Below are 22,252 nucleotides of genomic sequence, written 5' to 3'. Positions count from 1 at the left end.
CATCCCCCCACCCCCCGTGCCCCCCGACTGCTGACCCCCAGCTGATTTATAGCATAGGGTTGTCAGAGTTCAAATAACTAAGAGGAAATACCGTTTCATCAGATAAAACCACTTAACCTCACTTTCGACTACTAGCATGGCTTCCCTATTCTGAGAGGGAGCTCCAAACAACATTTAAAAACATGTTTTTTAAAGCTCACTGCATTACATAAATAGAAAGAACCAGCGTTAGTAGCAATAAATGTGCGATTAAAGTAGTGTCTCTTTGCGTGGGGTAAATGTTCTGAACTGTTCAGTGTTGCCAGACCTTGCAAGACAAGTAAGCAACCTGGTTAGAAAAACAAGCCAAGAAAGTCGACACACTTAGCACTAGCCTTTTACCTAGTAAAACAGTTAATTTTCCCATTTTTTGTACTTTAATATATGTAATATTATTTTACCCTTTCATTTGTATTGTTAGCATATATTATTTCATTTCAATCCCATAATTACCTAGAAGACTAATTTAACAGTCAACAAGTGCAAGCCAATCAGAGGTAGAGTAGGGCAGGTTATGCATGCCTTTGCCGTTCTGCTGATGTTGATTAATGCTGCTACCAGACAAGCTAGGCAAGTTTGTTATGAGACATGTGAACCAGAACACTAAAAAACTGTACTTCTTAGCTTCTAAACAACCTCCAAATATATGCAAATTGCAGCTGAACCCTCATTAATATAGTCCCTTCTGCAGAAAGACGTCAAAGGCCAAAGAGCATTTAGGACACTTTAACCCTTTGTTTAGTTTCTGATCTTTAACACAGTAACACTGTCTGCACACATTTTTAACTCAATGCCTTATCTCAACACTGGAAGACAATCTGTCTGCAGGCCTCTAAGTAACCACTGAAGAATTTGTTCTAAAATCCACTGTCTTAAATATAGGTAATGAACTTTAAAAAAGGCCAAAAAGGTCATGCACTTTGCCAAGTCCTGATAAAACATTTTTGACTATTTTTAATGTTTCCATCTACATCGTCTGCTTCTCCACTTCACTTTTATTCAGGAATCTTGCATGTTAGACTTGCCTGTCAACAAATTCTATATTCTCTATATCTTAAAAGAAGCCCCAACCATTTCAAACTTAACAATTTCTTCAAACTGTTATATAGTTCAAAGAACCTTTTGTTCCTCAGAGATGTACACCACAGGAGGTCTCACTACCTACGACAATTGTTTCTACACCAACACTAAACCCAGCCTCCAAACAGTTTGTCGTATTATGCTGAATCACAGTTTATGTTTTGTCTAGTGAGATCATCCATTAGAAATCCTAACGAAGCAGTGCCCTCCAGTGTCCTTTAAAAAAAAAAATCTGAAATTTATCAAACCCTTTTGAAGGCATTTCATTAGGATATTTAAAAGTAAAATGACAGTTCTCGTATCCTCTTTGTGTATTCTGTACCAACGGTAAATTCCACACGTTCTTCTAAAATTGATTCAACTGAAAATTAATTTTAGTTCACCAGAACATGAGCCATTTTTGTTGCGAATGTGAGGAGAAAAAGGTGTGGCCCTCCATGCAAGTCACTTGATTAGGAAGAGCAGAGTGTGTCCTGTGAATATCAGTGACTCATTAAAAGCAAGTGTGGTTGGAGAGAGGCAGGAAACTCCCCAGAGCCTGAAAAAATCGCTCTGTTCTGATGTCTGTTCAAAACATCATTGGGAACACGTTGCAGTTTTTAATACATGGTAACAATGGGTCTAACAAAGTCTTTTAAAGACCTGGAAATTGCGTGCGGCCAATATTCTAGAATTGTTCAGGGTTTCAAGTCTTTGTTCATCACCCATAAACTAGTTAGCTAAACTAATTATCCTATATGCCTATTCACTTCCACTTGGGTTGCTGGATCAGACTGGACCACTGGACCATGTGCATGTACAAAAGTATACTTTTTTTTACACTATTCACAAGCTTCAAACACCCTGTTATTGACATCAGACTGCTTAGATTGGTAAATTCGTATATGAGTCTGTCTTGATTTATTGGTAGGAGGCACTCAATGTTTTTGCTTATGATCTATTTAATAGACAAATGTAGGACTATATAAAGAGTTTATGAAAATAATAAAATGTCTTTAGAACTGTAATTCATTAAGGCACTTTTAATACAATTATAAAACCTTTTTAGCGGAGTGATATTGAACATAAAGTATTTATACTTTTAACTCAAGTACATAGTGTACTTCGTCCACCCCATAATGTTTCCCTTAGACACAATACATGGAAGGGTACAATTTAAATCTTGCTGATCCCACGAGGTGCAAATGTTTATGAAATAATGTAGGCTTGGAGATGCAGGTCCATGATACTAATGCTTTTTGCACACTCTCATAATGTATTTGCAAGTGCTACGCAACATGAATCAGTTCCATAGGAAACACTATTGCATGTTCGACTTCAAAGTTATGACTGCACCAGATTTGATGTCATAAGTATGGTGACACCAGAACTGACACCAGGTTTATATTGGCTACAATCATCATGTTGACACACATGAATAATGGGGTACTTAGAAAAACTTAGAAAAATAGATGTGCTTTATCCAATTACTCAAGCAGAAAACAACATTTCATAATTTGATTTTGATTATATAATTTTTCAAAAGAAAAAAACAGTACCATTGACTTCAAGGAAAAGGCATGATGTTCCGTACAGGCCGACACACAAGATCATATCCACTCTGCAAGAAGTGGAACGAGAAGGATGTAGAACGAAACAGCAGAGAAATTGGAGGAGCAGGTGAGGTCTGTGGTGCAAGTCATTCAATTAAGCGGAGCACAAGTGTGTGCCCTGTGCATGTGGATGTCTCATTATGAGTGAGTGTGCCTGGTGAGAAGCAGGAGCTCCCCAGGGTCTGACAAAACCGCACTGTTCTCAAAACATCACAGGGAACACAGTGCGTTTATAATGTCAGGTAGCAACTGATGATCCTGCATCAGTAAGTCACTTTATGGACCTATGGTTGTGTAATGTAGTGGGTTGTACCTGCATGAAATAGTGAACAGTGCGTCATCTGTTTAACAAACCTTGTTCCCACCTGCCATGAAGAAGGTTACATACAGTAGGTTGGGTTGTATCAGGGTGGGAAACAGACATAAAAAAAAAACCAAATAGCTACGCAGACCACACGCCTCAAAGACAGAACAAGCTAGAACTTAAGCCTATTGTTAAATACAAAAAAATTTACAGATAAATTATATTCATAAAAAACATCCTGTAACCACATCCTAAAGCAGGGGTGTGCCACCTGTATCCATCCATCCATTTTCATCCGCTTATCCATTACCGGGTCGCGGGATCAGCAGTCTCCACAAACGCCACCCAAATAACACTGCGCCGTACCAACCCCCCTGAACCTGCGGGTGGTGAGTCCACTGGAAGGTACCAACCGCCCTAACCATGATTTGACCAATGACAGAGAGACTGGAACTAGTAATGGAAATGGTTTAATTATCAAAAATATCAAAAAAGAACATTTTTTAAATTACAATTATTCTAACTGAATTTCATGTGAAACGGGGGAAAAATAAATAGACAAATATAGATAATACGTTACAGTAAAGCCTAAATTCTAGCTTTTATTCCAATGAAGTTCATGTAACGTTCCTTGTAACCAGAACAGTTGTCCCCCCCATGATTCCCAATTCCAGTCAACGTTCAAGGCATCTTTTTTAAGAACAATAAGGCAATGTCAGTTTAATTTATACCATCTCTGGTTTCTATCCTCAAAGAGCAGCAGGGACATATAGGATCCTGACAGCTGGAGAATATATTTTCAGACATCTTTGCCGTTACTATGGTCTAACCACTCATCCCCTCATACTTTAGGCCAACCACTGTCATCTCAGTGCCAAGAATTTTCCCATCTTACAGTTTCACTGCAGTCACACCTATCATCAAGAAGCGTTTTGCATTGTGGTTTCTCGATCGCACTCCATATTGCTTACCCCCTTGCTGACCTAGAACGTGGTGAACGTTCACCGTTTACTGCTTTCATTTAAAAAAAATATACATATATATACTAAAGGTAAAGATAGTGTTCCAAATATACTCCAAATATATTTCTTTGTTGTTTTGTTTTAAAACATGAATGTTTTTATTGTGTACACCTCCATACTGAGTACTGTCGCCTGCACCTCTTTTGGCTAGGTTCTGATTAATATGCAATGTAGACAGTGTTGTGTAGAGGTTACAGCCGTGTGGGACAATACTGTATATCAATTTAACAAAAGATATAATAAAAAACCAAAAACATTATGTTAAGTTAAGGGTGAAAGGGAAGTGAGCAGAGCTTCTAACACAATGGCCCATTTCAAATTAAAAGCACAGTCTTCCGTGTTTTAGCACAGTGATTCCCAACCACCGTGCCGTGAGATTTTAGTCAATTATGAGGTCATTTAAACTTGAACATTATAATATTTCATTACATATACTTTTTGTGAGACTGTTTGGTGGTGTGCCATGGGGTTTTTCCTGTTGATATATCTGTGCCGTGGCTGAAAAAAGGTTGGGAAACACTGTTTTAGTAAACAAAGATTTAGGTCACTTAAATCTTTCTCCAAAATGTTCACGTTTTAGTTATTTAATAAGGTATTAGGCACAAACATTTTTTTTATCTTTGATATGCACCAACTATAGTACTTGACTATTTAATTCAATTAGTTATTATTAGAACTACACCGTTTTAAACCAGTGCTTTTTTAATTCATCTCTGAACGTTCTCCCTCTGCTTTAAGCGAGCAAGCACAGAGAGATAGAGAGAATTCCTTTTAAGTAGGAAGTGTGTTAAGAAAGGCAGACATGAGGGAAGCACAAAAGGAAGGAGGGAGGGAAGGAAGGAAGGAAAGAAGGGAGAAAGGAATTATTTTTAAAAGCCGACTGGCATCTCAACATGTTTGGTATTTCTGCTGTTGTATCAAAGGAGGTTTGACTGTGGAGTTTATAAGGGAAAAAAGAAATGGCAATTTGACTACAAGGAAGGACTAAAAAACTCTGTACAGGGTCTGTGGTCATGTGTTTATACATTAGAGCCCATTATGAAATATAAAATGTCAGACTTGGTGTTACAAACATACAGTCATCAGAAAATAGATGTAATTGGTTGGTAGGTAGGTAGGTAGATTGATGGATTGATGGATGGATGGATGGATGGATGGATAGATGGATAGATGGATGGATGGATAGTGTGGGCATGTATGAACTGCTGAGTTACCATAATGTATAATACTTGGCTGCACTTATAAAAACCAGGGCGAAAAGATCTCTATCCTCAAAACCTGTATCTGCTTTGCACAGTAAGCACAGCACTGACATTCAGTCCACTGACCAGCTGACCTTTCGATTCAATGGTTCAATAGGGAATATGATCTGTTAGCAGCATAGGAGGGTTTTTAGAGGAGATCAGCCTCACAAAACACCTTTCACCTGTCAACAAAGGCAGGCCCTGGTTTACCAACTACTGTCTGGTTTGGCACCTCTTTGTTTTTTAGGAAAATATCCAGACACTATGGAGCAAATTTTACATATCAAGCTAATTATTTCATCAGTCACCAAATATTTTGCCCTTATCCAAATTAGTGAGAAGGAGAAAATACCAGCATCTGCTTTTTATAAAATGTAAAGATTTAAAAAATTCTTCGGTCATGATGTCTCAAAATAAAAAATCAGGCCAGTGCCTTGGGAGCCAACAAATCTCCTTTGTTTTGTAGACGTTGTAATGAAGACCCTGAACTCTAATCTATCTCATGGTTTTCACTTGCAATACTAGAAAGTATTTCTAGTACTTGTGTGCTAAGTATGTAGTTATAGATGACATAGATGATAATCTAGATAACATTCAGAACCTTTATGTCACAGTGACTCATATTATGAATATAAACTAAGACCTCTCATTTTAGTTGTCAGCATTTTTTAACCCATGACACAAGAAGGCCAATAATCTCAGTTGATCGTAAACAAATGGACTTTGTTTTATGTCAAACTGGGGTTTGACTTGAGAGAGAGAGAGAGTGTGTGTGTGTGTGTGTGAGAGAGAGAGAGAGAGAGAGCGAGAGAGAGAGAGATCACTCCCTTTTTCTTTTATGCAGGAGAGTAAAAGAGTGAAACCAGATCAGGAAACAAATCCTCTCTTTGATGGTGAATAGGTTATGGGCCATTCACTGCCATAGCATTTTTATAAACAGATAAATCTTCTAAAACAACCATTTTAAAATATGTCCAAGGTGGAAGAAGAAGAGTTTGTATGCAAGCTGAAAAACAATTACCAAATATCAATTAACTTTACGCAGTTTTCCTAGATAGAAGCACTTGATCCTACGAGAATCAAATCTTATTTACAGATGTCTGCGGTGTTTTGATTAGGCTGCGATATGTTCCCAGCAGACAAAGGAAACAGGAGGGACTAATTACATTGGAGTGAGAGAGGAGAACAGAGTCTAACTGGTTCGACTCCTTTCAATAGTTTGCAGAGGCAGCAGAAAAAAAAACATGAGGATTGCGAACTGCAATCACGGAAACATAGATAAGTGTGTTTGGAGAAGTCGGGACGCTAATGTTGAAATGTTGGACTTGTGGGCAGTGGACATGCTAGGGAAGATGATAGAGATGGAGCTGCAAGAGGCAGGAAGTAAAAATACATTGTAGAATCTTATTAAAGTAGAACAGAATGGTGTGAAAGGTGAAAAAAAGAGGTACACAGTCCCAAAGGTGACCTCCCCACCCCTACAGATACTGTAAATGCTAAGAGCTAAAACAATTTTTCTGCCAAGATCGACCTAAACGATTAGGCGCATATAAAGCAAACATGACCACGCGGCCAAGTGGAAGGAGGTTTGGAATAGAAAAAAAAAATCCTCTTATACGAACTCGAACATCAGCCTGTCTTGAAAGCGATTTCTGTGCATATGTTTATTTTTTTTCGTGCCCTACACCTATTTGTGTGCTGCTGTAATTTAGTCCGACCACTGCTTGTTTTTCTCCCAGAAAAGCTGTCACCATGGATACATGCTGTGTTGCGACCTTTAGTGGTTGACCTCTCCTGACCTGTGGTCGGCATAAGCCTAGCACTGAGGTCAAGGCTAAGTGTGTTCTCACACACCCCCCCGCACTCCCCTACCAAACAAATATATATATATATATATATATACACACACACACACATACACACACACAGATAGATACACACATATATAGTTCCAGTCAGACTAACAAGCTTGTTTCCCTGCTAAAAAAAAAATCCCGGTCGGAATGTGTGACATGCTGAGGAGACTGGAAGAGACTTAGTGATAAAATAAACTATAAATACTGTAAAGCAAAAGATACAGCGCCCCCTAATACTAAGGTATGCAGTGCTAATTATTGGACCTGCCAATATTGCCAGTATTAGCTGTAAGTCAAATCCAGCCACATGAACCTATTGTTTTGTTATTGACCATACTCCAAATACAAATGTCAATTTTAAAGGTTATCATCACAATAACTTCATATGGGCCTTATTTTATTGTTTTTGTTTTTTCTATTTTTAAAAAGGTAAAGGAACAAACTTTTTTTATTCTCTCTGATACATACGTAACACCTTAATGGTCTTTTTCATCGCTTGTACAACTACACTGGTTCACCTTAAGCTACTTAGTTATGCAACAGACCTTGGGAAATAAGAACATAGGTAAGAATAATTAGGAAGAAACCAACTCTGTTGGTTTTTTTTTTTTTTTTTTTTTCTTTTTCTTGCTTTTAAAATCTCATATATTAGTCATCAAAGAGGCAGTCAGATCAATGCTGCAGGGTCTGGGCAGGGTGGGGTGGTGATGTGCGGCTATGCTATGTGATGAGTCAAACACAGGCAAGCCCACATGTGTTTACTATTAAACATTATCCGTGGCATCAAAATAGTTCTTATTGCCTGTGTGTCATTGTTCAACACCAATCATTTTTATTTTTGTTTACAGTTTTACATTTTTTGAGCAAATTTGCCTATCCCTGAAAGGTCCATGCAATTATCATTATCAATCAGACACACTGCGGGAAAATGTTATTGTTTGCCTGAAGCACCCTCATGTTTAAAATACCATCTCGACACCTGGTGTTTGGGCTGGAATTAACTTCAGGGTCAGTATTATTGAATGGATTGGATTGTTTAAGACAACATCTTCACTGGAGTTTTATAAGCCACTAGTTCACCAAGGCAGGAACGTTGATTTATCTCAATTAGTCATGAACATACGCTTATGATTAATCGCAACTTCCCTGTGATTGATCAGAATAAAACTTCAATCAAGTTTAAACATGACGGATTAACACTGGCGTGAACTGAAATGTTACTCAATCTTGAATTTCAGTGTTGCTGGCGAAGAGAGTTTGTGGACCTTCAGAGAGGGGCAAATGCAATTTCAGTAACAAGTATGTTTTGCCCAACAAACATTGGTTCCGATGTACGACTGAATTAGAGATTTTCTTCAAAATCTACTCACAATTTCAGGTCAGAGCTGCTATGATATGATGCAGAGCAGAACAGAACAGAAATGAACCAATCCTCCAGTCAAAATAAATGCCCCCTTTTGGGAGCCTTTTCCCTCATACGCCCTTTGGTCGGTGATGTCCCCGCAGGAAATGTATTTTAACTTGACACGTCCCTTTCCCTTTTGTATTTTCTGACAGGATTTCATTACCCGACTAATTGCTGCTCTAATGAGGAGCTTGTTTATCTGGGAGACTGATTAGGGATGTCATTTACCATCAATTACACTCTTAGTGTTTTAATCCATCATTAGAATGCAGCCAGAGAGAATGTACTCATGCCTACTCCAGGTTGAACACATCTGTTATGAAGGATATGTACACTTTGCCCCAAGAAAGTGGGAGGGAGAGAGAGAGAGAGAGAGAGAGAGAGACAGAGAAAGAAAGAAAGCGATAGAGAGAGATGGAGAGGATAAATTGTCATTAATCAGAATGTTTAGTAAGCAGAGACGATTTTGCAGGTATTTTCAAAATTAAAGCGGTGTGCGTGATGTATGTTATGCTGTATTTTTACTGTTAAACCTTTCTCTGCAAATGGCTAAGACATGTTCAGGGTAGTAATGTCAACCAGTGGGAACCAGGTGGTAATGCAATCTGGAGTGCACCACTTAAATCCAAAAAAGCACCAGGCGGGAGGAGGGGTGGAATCAGTTTACGGCTCAGCCTGGCAAGAGTCCAACTATTGTAGGTCATTATAATCTGCCCAAAGATCTTTACATCTTATCTGTGTAACCACCTGATTATGGACATTATTCAGCTGCGTTTTTGATTTTGCATTGCATCAAGGCTATCCATCTATCCATCCATCCATCTATCTATCCATCCATCTATCCATCCATCCATCCATCCATCCATCCATCCATCCAAAATGATTAATCTGATCAATCTCTGGGTAAATGAATCATAATGAATGACAAATCTGCATATCTCTCGAAAAGAAAGCCAGCAATTTAAAAAATGTAAAATTGAAATACATCAACTACTGCAATACTGTATGGATATACTGTATGGATTCTAAGAGTACACCATCATCAGGGGTCTGTCGGCAGGATGTGATTTTGCTCATGAAGTGCATCAAGTTCAGCAGCAGGAGTTTTCCATTGTTGCAGTGCTATAGGGAAGGTAGTGCAGCATTACAGTACAAATGTCACCGGCCGAGAACTACAGTGGGTTTTTTTCCAACCGCACGCCTCGGTTTGTGAAGCGCCGCACGTCATATATGAGCGTGGGTCCCCACACTGAGTGATTAGTGCTAACAATTACAGCACAATGATCTAATCTGCTATTAGCTGTGCATCATTCATGTGTGGTTGAAAAAAGAGGAGCGGCGGTCGCATGGACAGAGTAATGAGAGAAAGACAGAGATGATTCATGCTGTTAAATATTAAGCAGGACCTGGACACAAAATACTTTTTCTTTTACTTTTGTGTTATCTCGCTGTCTCGTTCTTATGCAGTATTAGTCGTGTTTCTGGCCTTGCTGTAGTGTGAAAGAAATTGTTACACTCAGTGTGCTGGTCTTTCGCGGTGATAAATTAATAAATTAAGGCGTATATGTTTTCAGCCCAATTTTCTTTAAGATACAGTTAGGTAAGAATGTAATTGTTTGAAGTATCGTACAATTGCTTTTGCCAGGGATGTTCACCGCTGAATTTCTCAGCATATATTGCTGTATTTAGCGTAAGAGGCTTACAATATTTCATATCTTGTAAAAATGATGAAAAGATGAAAAACGGAAAGGTCAACATTACCAGAAGTGCAGTTGTAAATGCAGTTTTAAGACTCGAGGCCTCTACTATGTCCTTGTTTAGTTCCATTAAATATCTGTGCACTCTCTTAAAGATGATCTTGGTCACATGACAAGGTGCACATATGTAAACAGCTGTCCATAATGCTATAGGAACCGTAGTTGTCCTGCTGTCCTTACCATTGCTGTAAATACCACTATGTTATACATAGCTGCTCTGTGTACGTCTAAAAGCCCCCTGGGGATAAATAAAGCTTTTAAATTTGATTCATTTGTAATGAATTGAATTTTATTTTTATACATATTTTTATGCTATGGACCAGACTGTTAGTAAGGGGTTACTAAAAGTAATCAACATAATCTTAACAGGTGCAGGCTGTACTACAGCAAAAGTGGAGGTTAAAAACGTTTTTCATAAAATAAATAACTATATAACCTACAATAAATTGAAGCAAAGATAAAAATCTGTCCAGAAATGCTTTGTTAAAAAACCCTGTTCTCCTGAGCAAATAATTGAAGATTGGTCCTCATCTTCGAGGTCAAATTGGTTTGTACTCCATGGATTCATATTTGAAAAGAAATCAGTTAAATTCGTCAAAGAATTTAGTCTCAGTACTCATAAATTGCTGCTCAAAGATCTTACTCACTGATGAAACTGATATTAAAATAATAGGCTGTGAGGAGACATTAGTCAGTGTATGGGGTTTCATCCACAGAAACTGCAGCTTTGTTCATTGGACAGTGAATGGACATAACCAAACAGATACGCATATCAGTAAAAGCACTTGATGTGCTTGTTCCAAAAAAACTAATCAGGAAAAAAAAATATGAAGACATTCTCTGACAAGACTCGGCAGCGCACGGTATAATTAGTTTGTATTTTGGTACATTATATTATTCACTAAACATCAGGAATTCATTCAGCTCTGTCTCTGCACATTAATTAGTGACCCTGTAGTCCAACACAGGTTGATTGGAATTCAGATGGCAGAACAACTCACTGCAGGGTGAAGGCAGTATAATACACGCCTAATGGCTAAGCTTTTACATGCGCGAACCACTCTGATCATGTCGGATAACCTACCAGCACAAATATATGACGGGATCAGGGTGTACATATTCTCTTTGGTAAACACATATCATCTTGTAGTAGCGGTAGCAGTATTTAAGGTATATATTCATATGGATCTACTCTAGGTCTTATGCAAACCCACATTAAACCCCTCACAAATACACACTGGGAGAACTTGAAACCTTCTGCTGTAAGGCGAAGGCACTAACAACTCGCCACAGGTTGGTCGGTTACACCGAGATAACTTTACTGTTCTGCTCCACTTTGAGAAAACACAATCTGTTCAACAGACGTGAAAACTGCGACGAGAGTTCAAATTGTCTCGTGACAACAGCTTTACACATTCATTCATACATCCGACTTTGGCAATCATAACCTGATCGAACCCGTTCTTATCTGGGAACACCCAGACTGAACACAACCATTAATAAAATAGTTATGGCCCTTGTCATGTTTTGACATGCTACACTGTCTGCTGGGAGAAGCAGTTTCAAGTTTATGGTTTCATTTTCTTTAGAACTGAAATGACTTTATCTACACTTGCCAATACACGTCTGTGTCCATATGTGTGAGTCTCCGTCTACAAACGTAGTGAAGATTAGTCAATTTTGAATGTTTTTGAATGAAGAACGAGTCATCTTGAAAGTAAACATCAGTGCTATTACAAAAAATATATATATTTGTTTGTCTGGTTTCGCTATTTCAAACAGTGGCGACCTGGTTAAAAGTACCTTTCAGGTTGTACGAGGTTTTGACCTTAAGTTGCTTTGCCACAATACCTGACACCTGACGTGACCAGTCAAGTGATGACGTCAACCGGTGGAGGCTCAGGGCGTGGACGTGGAGCTGGGTGACACCACACTGAAGACACAGGTCACAGGTCGCACAGCACAAACTTGATAGCCGCTCTTCTGCTTTGTAGTTGTCATTGATGGATTTGTCAGAACAGATCAGAGGAGGCGAGGCAAAACGCAGTATTTGCTGGTCTTCCTCCTGGGACCCTGTGGAGGCAAAGCAGAAAATTTAAGCAAATACAGCACCCTGTGGAGGCAAAGCAGAAAATTTAATGCTCACCAAACATTGCATACATTAAATACACACACAGACACACACACTGCTCATTTCCCTTTGGCTTGACTCTGCTCATCGCCCAGTGTTTGCATTAGTTCATCGAGTTCTGAATCAACTGTTAGAAGAGTCAACAGAACCATGAGAGGGGACAATTAGCCTAATGAAATGCAAAAGCAAATCACACTCAGTGCTGTGCTAACAGTTGCTGAGTGAATATTCATGTGCTGTTGGCTTTGCAGATGCATTAAGAGGCAGCACTGCTTTGCTGAATAGCAATCGTTACATTTCCACCTGTCACTCGTCTGCTCCCTCAGTGAAGTTAAATCCCTCATCAGCCCTAGGATGTTTTGGAGCTCGGATCCGTTCTACCTGGGTCACATCTGCTCCCCACTCAGCAACACCTGTAGTTGTCCACTATTTAAAAATAGACGCACCTGCTCAATTTTTTAGTCCCCAAGGAACAATTTTGTCAAAGAGCATTATGTAAAAAAAACAAACAAAACAACAACCTGTGAACAATGTCTGAGTGATCAAGGACAAAAAAACACTGGCTTCACACAACAGCAATGCCAGGATATTCACAACTGAACATTTTATTTTCTGTCCTCCAGATTTAACCCATGAGCAGGCAAGGTGGTGGATTTGAACCTGCGACATCTGGACATAAGTACACTTCCTTAACTACCAGGCCACCATTTTACAGACCCAAGGTACACCACGTACTACAACGGTATGTATTTTAATAGACTACTGACCTGTACAGCTTTGACTCCACGTGTGACCCAAAATGCAGTGGGGTTGGCTGCAGCTTCACGGGCCGTTGGTCAGTGCACGTCATTGTCTCCCTCCTGACAGACAACTTTGGAAAAACAAAAGGATTCTGGGTGTTAATTTTCATGGTGTAAGAAAAAGATAAAGCAGAAGAACAGATATTAACCATATCACCGTTATATTTAACAAAGAACCACTAAAGAACTCACATACTGTTAGTATTAATGTATGACTGTGGCATGATGGGATATTATTCTTAAGGAATGTCACTGTGTAAAATGACAAACTCATTTGAAATAAATACGTGAATCACAGTGAAAGAAAACTACATTTATCATAAAAAACCATCTCAAGTTTCTTTAGCAGTGTATTCAGGCTGCCAGGAGGATTTAGAGTTTTATTCACTATCACATTTCTGCCTGTTCATTTGCCCATAATTATAAACAGCGCTGTGACTACAGCCATAATGACCTCCGTTTCTACTTCACTGCCTGTGAATGTCACTCCCCTAAAATGACAGACAGCTTTCCTGGAACAATATGCAGCAAAATCTACTTCGAAGTACTTTGTTAGCACTAACCTAGAGTGGCCAAAACGCGGCAGCTCCCAGAGAAAGATTGACAATTAATAAACATTAATAAACAACGTTTGTTTTATGGTTTGGTAACGTAGAACCAATAATGAAATGCCTCTCACTGTCTCAGCCTTTGTGACAGGAGTCTGTCTAAGCCAATGTTTTCCTTCCAAGCAGAGCGGGAGACAATTTCATCATTAGCTGCTTCTCCACAGTCAGGCTATGACTCAGGCCAGGCAGATGGATGAGAGATTATCCTCCATTAGATAACATAATGGTACACTGGCCCATATACACAGGCACTTGACCATCCGACTAGGCAGCTATTTTTAAACTTGGAGGTGTCGAATTTTGGAAACGACATGTATATGAATCCCATGTACAACAACATTACATTACATTAACAAACATTGCATTGTTCATGTAGGTTAATAAAGTTATGGAGAGGAAGGGGGGGCAAATGTCATTAGGTCCATTAGAAATGACAGGTTTGGGAAGAGGGGAAAGAAAAGATGACACGTACACTGACTCTACATTGCCCTCTGCTGGCAAATTGGTAGGACTGTTTTAGGTTATGAAAAACAGGAAGATGCGGCCCGTTTTGTCTTCCTGTTTTTCCAGACATCTGGTATTGGAGCCGTTTATAGCACTTCAACAGACCAGCTAAAGAAAAAGAAACAATTATGAATAAATTACTACTAACGTCAGTAAAACCTTTTTGAAGTTCAACATTGGTATTATTTTTACTCGCAGTTAATGAAAACAGTCGCAGCATGAATGACTCCCAACCTACTCCAATTGCAGGAAGTTACACTGTCAAAAACATTGGTCAGCTGAGGCAATCACTCCTTTTTAATATGCTTCTTCCTGTTTGACTCGAAAAGTAAATCACAGAGGCAGAATCTCTGCAACAGGTACTAATTTTATGTACTATTGTACATATTTTCTATTAAATGGCTAATGTTTAAATACATTTTTCCCACTCATAAACATACATATTTTTCACAGTGGAGGAAGTGGTTAATGCTCCTGCTTCACAACAACCGGCTTAATCTCTTTAAATCTGGAGTGTGGAAATTATTTCCTTAGCTACACATATTTACTGATATCAAAACACACTGGATCAGATTAATAATACTGTAAACTGACCACCAGTGTGATTGTAAGTGACAATATGTGTCTCTTTATAGATGACGGACTGCAAATACTGTCCACCCTCAGCCAATGACTGCAGGGATTGGCTCCAGCCTCCACTCTGACCCTGAAAAAGATAACATGGTAGAAAATGAATAAATGAGGATTTTCTACGTCAGCACTAAGAGCAGAGACGGGAGCCTGTGAATTAGACAGTCAAAAGGCCAGGAGAAGTGCTTTGGAAAATCTGTAATTCTGCAAATCTCTTTTCTATGGACTCTGAAATGAACATCAGAGTGTTTACTGATGTCACAACCTGTTCTCTGGTATCTGACAGATTCTTGACTGGGCAAAAAAAAAACAGCTTAAGAAAACAAAAAGCCACTTAAAAGGAACTGCATCGCTCGCAGAATTGTCTCCTAATGAAATTAGGTCAGGTGGTTTTATTGTCTGTTATTAATAAATAGTAGTTAATATTATTGGTTGACTCAGATGAAGTCACCACTGTCCCTATTCTTGTTAACATTAGCGTTGTTAATAACAGTAATAAAAAATAAATATCAGACCTCTTATTGTTTTCCCCAATTGATGGAAAGGACAGGTTAGAAAAAGAAAAAATAGTATTATGTATTAGTACACAGTACACAGGAGCTGACCATTTACTGTATAAAAGAGTGGCATTTACAAGCAGACTGCTTCGAAACGGGTTCGTTTCAAATGCAAAATATGCTCTTAATGTTGAGTTGGCTGGAATGGAAGAACCACTCTATGAATAAGTACCTGAATTATTCATCTCATCCTGCTTTACATCCACTTAACATGCATTTCAGATGCGTGTGCAAAAAACAAACAAAACAAAACAGGTTGAAGAAAAAGGATGCCACTCGTACCTGACAGCCTACAGATTCTGTATTCAACATTCTAACACGTCCATTCAATCTTACCAGATGACTACAGTAAAATGCAACTTTCTGGTGTTGCAGCAGCAGACTCATCAAACTGCAGAGATTAAAATAACTCGTTAATAACTTCACAAGTAACAACCAAATGAAGTATTCAGAATTCCACAGATTATTGCATGACCTGGAGAATACTGTGACCTGCTCCGGTGCAGGGAGGCTGTCTCCTACCTGTTTTCTCTTTATCGTCTCATATCTTACTCTTGCTAATATTTATTTGTGAATGTGTTCACTTGACAAAGAAGGGGAGACGGGTGGTGGGGCAGTGGGGTAGACTGTGAATCAAACTGCCATGTTATAAAACAATTTTCAATTGAGGTACAGAGAAAAACTGTACCTCAATTGAAAATTACTCAAATTAATGCAATTTTGACAGGTAAACAAGAAAATATAAATTATACATTCATATTATTCATATATGCTACACCAGTATTCGATGCCTAAGGCAATTCAAACTTTTTACAGCACCATCTGCAGGACAGAAGAAAAACATACATCAGTAACATTCAACCAATTATCTTGCAGATGAAAACATTCTACACAACAGCTTTGGGACATTTCTGTGGTGCAACCCACCTATGAGTTCTCCAAAGTAAGTGACGCTGGTGTTCAAAGAAGCAGTGCGATTTCATGTTGTCTGTTACCTACATTGATCTGCTTAAACAGTCAATGCTGCCTGTAAAAAAAATCACAAGAATAAACCTTTAAAGACAATTTTAATGTACATTGAAGAAGACAGAAGACATGGAACAGACGAGACATCAAAGCATACACTGAGAGGGGACAATAAAATAATGTTTTAAGAAATGTAAGAGATGCGAATTGTATGCCTGTGCCAAAACAGTAATGGTGTCTCTTATATGATGATCTTGAATGAATTTCATAACATTTTTAATAAAACTACTCATAAGAGGATGAAGCAAAGCAGCAGGTTGTCATATCGAAGATCAGATCCTCAACAAAAACTCCAGCCTTTTGTAGTGGAGTGAGACGCTGCAGTTTTGTGCAGAACGAGAGTGGGTCCTTCCCTTTGTCTCGTAGTTGGTGATTGGACAGAGATTGTTCACAAAGGCCAAGCAAACAACAGGACACGCGTTATTTTCACTGGCTTCCGCGTGCCCAAATTGAATAAATCTTCTGTAGGATTGTGATGTGTGAGAAGTACTTCCTTTTGCAATATGTCCTTTAAAATCATTGAACTGTATCAGGCTGTTTCAAGTCCAAAATTGTCCGCAGGAGAGCAACAGCCTTCCCCTTTTGTATGCATGACAGGAGTTAGCTGGAAAGTAAGGACACTCTTACCCTCCAGCCCTCCATCCTGCAGACAGTCAAGTTGGAACCTAGAGAGTAGCGGTGGCTTATAAAAGAAAATAAACCCATGGTATCATTTTTGACTGCAGCTCTCAGTTTTCTGTAACAGCACTGCAACTAGCCATTAATTATGATAATTATGATGCTAGTGATGCTAATTGGAGTGATGTTACAGAGTCTGGAGCGCAGTTATTTTTAAGCTGCTGTTTTATTTTTAGAAGACTGAAATGAGAGCAAAGACGCCATATAACAAAGCACATGGATAGGCCACCAGCAGCTGCTGCCCGTCCATGGCCAGAGCCGAGATGAAGATCTTTGAGGCTGAGAAGCTGCACCAGCCAATGATTGCTGCTGTTAGTATGACTCCCATCATGCCCCTGGAGGGTGCAAACAAAAAAAGAAACAAAAAAAAGAAAGAAAATGGAAAATGATCTTCATCAATCACAACTGTCCTACAGGAAATCAGCCTTTTATAAAAATCCATTTCTTTACTGTTAATGTGATGTCAATTTTTAATCCTGTACATATCACTCTAAAGTATTTCAAGACCACTTTAAATTAATTTTTCTCACCCCAGCTTCAGAAATTGAGGCTGATGCACATTAACAGTCTACCTCTTGCTGTCACTTTACCCTAAATGATAAATATCCTTAAGTGTCTTAAACCTCAGAGCAACATTCAGTCAATCAACAATGTCTACATTTTATCACCTCATAAAGTTTAAGTGCTTTACTCATGGGCTATTACTGCTGAAGTCAGCTTCGTTTTGGTGAAGGTGGTGCTCGGCATTTTCCTGTTCAACGCCATGTACACCAAACAAATGAATAAACTGTGAAAGGATCATAGTTTACTACTAAGAATTGGGGACATCATGATGTCATCTAATGTTTTAACAGTGATTTGGAGCTGTTTTAAATAAGAAACCAATTTCAGTAGAGAACAAGTTCACATATTTTGTTAAACAAGTCTAACTTTCTCCTTGTATAGTTTAGAAATTAACAGTGACTCTTACTGGTTTCCTACTCACTGTAAAGAGAAGATGACTCCAAAGCTGGAGAGGAGGATCATGGGGAGGAGGCAGTAACCCAGGACACTTGCCACGCAGCCGAAGGAGACGCCCGTCATACTCATTAGGTTAAGTAGACAGTACATGCCCAGGCAGCCGATTGCACTGATGCCGTAGACATAGCCAAACTGGATCTTACCTGACTGTGAGAGGGAAAGCAACATTAAGGTGAAGATGTAAACAGAGTAAAATAAATGTAAACAGTAACACAGTAAACAGTCTGATCACAGGTTGACAAAAATAATTTTCTAAAAATTATTGTAAAAAGTTAAATGAATATGCATGGGGCCTAAAACAATCATTATTTAATTTTATTGTATTAGTAAGTGCAAAACTTGATGTGTATATTGTATTTTGACAAATATCACCAGTAGTCAATATAGGGTTTTACCAGAAGAAGCGTAGCTCCAAAGGCCAAACAGAAGACCATTGGTCCAGCCAGATCTGTTTCATTCATGATGCTGCCGTCTGCTACTTTCATTGGGTGGAGCACTGTCAGAGTTTTCTGCCAAATGTGATCAAAGTTGATCCCTAATTCTACAGTATAAAAAAAGGAAAAGACAAAACAAAAACTACAGCATGAGAAAACAGTGGCGGTGGAGGAACGACATCCACAAACAACTGCGGTTAAAAATGCACCTCAGGTTTCTTTCTCTTAGTAATGACATTTAAAAAAATGTGCTTGGTGGTCAGCATGCATATTTCCATCTATTCCAAAAACCCTCAACAATTGAGACAACAAAATAACAAAGAGAGACAAAAAATAACATCACATTTGAAACCTCGATTTAGTACAGTATTAAGTAAAGTTAAAGACTTGCCTTCTAGCAGCGGTGGCTCATCATCGAAGCTACTGCCATACATAGACTGTGATGGGGACGGAGTATAGGTCTGTGTGGGTTGAAAGATCTGTCCTGTGTATGGCTGTTGAGGCTGCATCATCCCTGGAGATGGGTACCCCATAGGCTGGGAGTAGTCGTACTGACTGTATTGCCTGGAAAACACATTTTCTTTAAAATTTATCATTTCAACAATTCTTCAAAATAACAATCCAAATGTGTTATCTTTAGTAAACCAGGTAGCTGTTAGTAGCTGAGAAAGTACAAGGAAAAGGAAATATAACTTGTACTTGTATTTTTCACTTACTTATTATATTGATTTTCTGTGTTGCCGTAGCCAGCCTGATTTTGGTCATCTACGCTGTAGCTTGACTGGTAAAAGTCTGTGTTGAAGTTGTCAAACCCCGACATCTCTGCATGCCACAAAACCAAACTCAGAACAATGAAAACACAAGCAGCTGGGATCATTTACAAAGATTATTTACCATTGACCTAAAAGAAACAAATATCAATGGTGTATTTTCTTAACATAGTAGTAATATTGTAAAAATTAATCTGCGATTATTTCGTGGTGACGGCTGCCCAAAACAAAACACTGGTCTTATTGTTCTAATTTTTATTTATTTCTAACATACTGAAACATCACTGCCAACACCCGCAATGTCTGAAATATTACATTATTCAGCATACATAACCATCAGTTGTTGAAAAACAACACAACTTACCCTCGTATTTTCATGATAACGATGAACGTGACAATGTTTTCAACATCCAATAACAATATGTGGAGCGCGGTAACATAAGAAAAGCGAGTCATAAATAAACGAGGTTACCGGAATAATTCAAACATTTTAGACAAGAACAAAAGCATGTTTGTGTTCAAGTCGAGGACGTGGACATGTATAAGAGCAACTCCAAACCACCGGCTTCACTTATCGGTGAACTAAAGACGCTAACGTGACTAAACCCACACACAGAGAAAGGTTTTTAACATCTTTATCAAAAATAAACAACTGCACGACATTTTTGGTAATGTATTGAAACTGACCAAAATGCAACAAAACAATATATCACGACCTCACGTATATTAAACTATGCTACATAGCTAAAGCTAGCTGCAGAACAGCTAAGTTTGAGAGACGTGCCTAACAAGCTTTGCGCATGACACAAGCGGTAAACTTTATGCTGGATTAGTTGTATTTCTTGCAAAAATCTTTCATTATTCAGACATAACCAACCACACACACACCAAAAGTTACCTGCGATGTACTTTTAATCTGCCGAGGACTATACCAACTGGGTTGCGGCTGCTACGTGTCAGGAGAAAAGATTATCTTCCGGGGTAATACGTACACCACCGGAAGCTGCAAGGAACCAAAGCAAATTTTTTTTCTATAAACTGTAGCGCCCTCTATGGATCAACATCGGTACGACGTGGGCTGTTTTTTTTTTTAAATCAAAATCGGTACGACGTGGACTGTTTTTTTTTTTTTACTTTTTTATTTATTTTTATAGTCTTTATTGTCATTGTAACACGAAATCGAGCCTCTGCTTTTATAAATCAATAGTAAATGATGAATAGCCTCGTCTCTTTTATTATTATTATTTTTTTATCAAATAGAATATGGTTGCAATGTTTGATGAGCCTACACTTAAATTGCAAGTCTGCATTTTGTTTACTTTATATAGCCTTGTATAGGCCATTTAGGGTTACTATGGTTATACACTGGCCCATAGTAAACAAAGTGTATGTACTTTATCAACAAAGGCAACTGTATAAATTCATTCATATACGATAATGTTCGTTTTGTCATCAGACTTTAGAATATTTTTAAATAAAATATCTAAAATTTTAAGTTTACCTTGACTTTCTCCTCAGGTAGTGCCTTTAATATTTAGTATATTTTAAATTGGACTTGAATAATAAAGTCAGGAGTGAAAAGCTCATTCACCTTCCCAATTTGTAAGTTGAGACTTAAAAACTATGCTATACAAAAGTAATTAAAGGTAAAAAAAAAAAAAAAAAGGTCTGGCCAATGCTGTTGCTACAATATTGATCAGCTGGTCTCTCCATTATAATGCATACATTAAAAAGCCATTTGCCCAGGAATGTCTGAGTCACTCTGTGACCAGCTCACCCATGACAAGTGCACGTGTATAACTTCTGAAATTATACATTGTGTTTCTGGGACTTTCATAGATATGAGGATCTGCTGTACTCTGACTCACAATCAGTACAAACCAGGGTGGAACAGGCACTGAGAGAGTAGATTATTTAACAGGACAGGTTCAGAGCTTCAGGAAAGAACAAAGGTAGTCTCTTTCATCTGGAAGCCAAGGAGCATGTTGATCACTCTGCCTGTGTGGGAGTGCTGCTCTAAAAATGATCCCCCAAAATTATTACATGCACAGTTTCTTTCTGATGATGACAAACAATGTTAGATAATTGGCTGGTGACCTCTGCTGGAGAAAACACCACAGGCGTTGACGTGACCTGTATAGTCAAGGTTTGTCAACTGTTTATTATTTAGTAACCGTACCTACACAGTGGAAGCAGGAACATATTAGAGGTTTTTAATGTCAGTATGAAAGCAGCCCAATGAATGACTTAAAAAAAACATAAAATGCTGTAATATCTTCAACAACAGTAAATGTCAGTAAACTGAGTTTACTAGAAATGTTGGTAAACTTCCTGGTAAACAAATGAAAACTCTCAATCTGCTGTCGAGTGTCACTGTCCCAGTGAGACTTAAACTAAAACATTAGGCTTTCTGTTAGCATCATCAAACTGATTAACTGGCAAAGAAACTCGCCACCATAGATGTAGATTCCAGTGGTGCATGGGCTCACAATGATATTTTATCTCTGCCTTCTCTATGGATTGTCCAACAGCACAGCACCAGGCCTCCTTTTCCACAAATGATCTCTCTTTGAGGATTTCCAGTGCACACCGAGGAGATGACGTTGGTGACAACAAACTACTGTAACTACTGTGGCTGTAGTTTTCACTAAAAAAACTGAAAAGTCTCTGTATTATTTCAGACACTGCCAGTGTGAAAGTTCAGGAGCACTTTCTTCTCATCTTATAGCTTCTGGTCATTTGTAAAAACCATTTCTCCTCTCTGCTGTCAACTAGAGGCCAAATATATAAAACCA

The 22,252-nt window shown here is 38.5% G+C and overlaps 2 protein-coding genes across 4 annotated transcripts in view; both read right to left on the bottom strand.

Moving 5' to 3' along the window:
* LOC103394845 (glucocorticoid receptor) overlaps positions 1-16,000 on the bottom strand; it is a 51,661-nt gene extending 35,661 nt beyond the window's left edge. The window contains exons 1-5 of one of the 2 annotated variants that reach the window (XM_025065682.1): positions 15,866-16,000; positions 14,937-15,048; positions 14,311-14,450; positions 13,198-13,301; positions 12,151-12,372 (exon numbers count right to left, since the gene is read on the bottom strand). The gene's annotated coding sequence lies outside the window, so the exon portion shown is untranslated. Of the gene's footprint in view, positions 1-12,150; positions 12,373-13,197; positions 13,302-14,310; positions 15,666-15,865 lie in introns of those variants that run through there. The other variant, XM_025065683.1, reaches the window with a different exon arrangement.
* yipf5 (Yip1 domain family, member 5) lies at positions 15,813-19,509 on the bottom strand. Of its 2 annotated transcripts, none has more exons than XM_025065685.1 (5): positions 19,404-19,509; positions 19,079-19,251; positions 18,649-18,794; positions 18,219-18,400; positions 15,813-16,556 (listed from the first exon to the last, which is right to left on the bottom strand). In XM_025065685.1, the coding sequence occupies exons 1-5, from the start codon at positions 19,505-19,507 to the stop codon at positions 16,547-16,549; spliced, it is 615 nt and encodes a 204-aa protein (XP_024921453.1). In that variant the 5' UTR covers positions 19,508-19,509; the 3' UTR covers positions 15,813-16,546. The 2 variants fall into 2 exon arrangements, with proteins under 2 accessions (XP_024921453.1, XP_024921452.1); XM_025065684.1 differs by lacking the exon at positions 15,813-16,556 and adding an exon at positions 16,580-17,568.
* Between the last annotated feature and the right edge of the window lie 2,743 nt (positions 19,510-22,252).

The sequence above is a fragment of the Cynoglossus semilaevis genome, chromosome 19 (genome assembly GCF_000523025.1).
Source record: "Cynoglossus semilaevis isolate Cse_v1.0 chromosome 19, Cse_v1.0, whole genome shotgun sequence".
Classification (NCBI taxonomy): Eukaryota; Metazoa; Chordata; class Actinopteri; order Pleuronectiformes; family Cynoglossidae; genus Cynoglossus; species Cynoglossus semilaevis.
The sequence above is the reverse complement of the archived record's forward strand: the minus strand, read 5'-3'. Positions and strand labels throughout refer to the sequence as shown.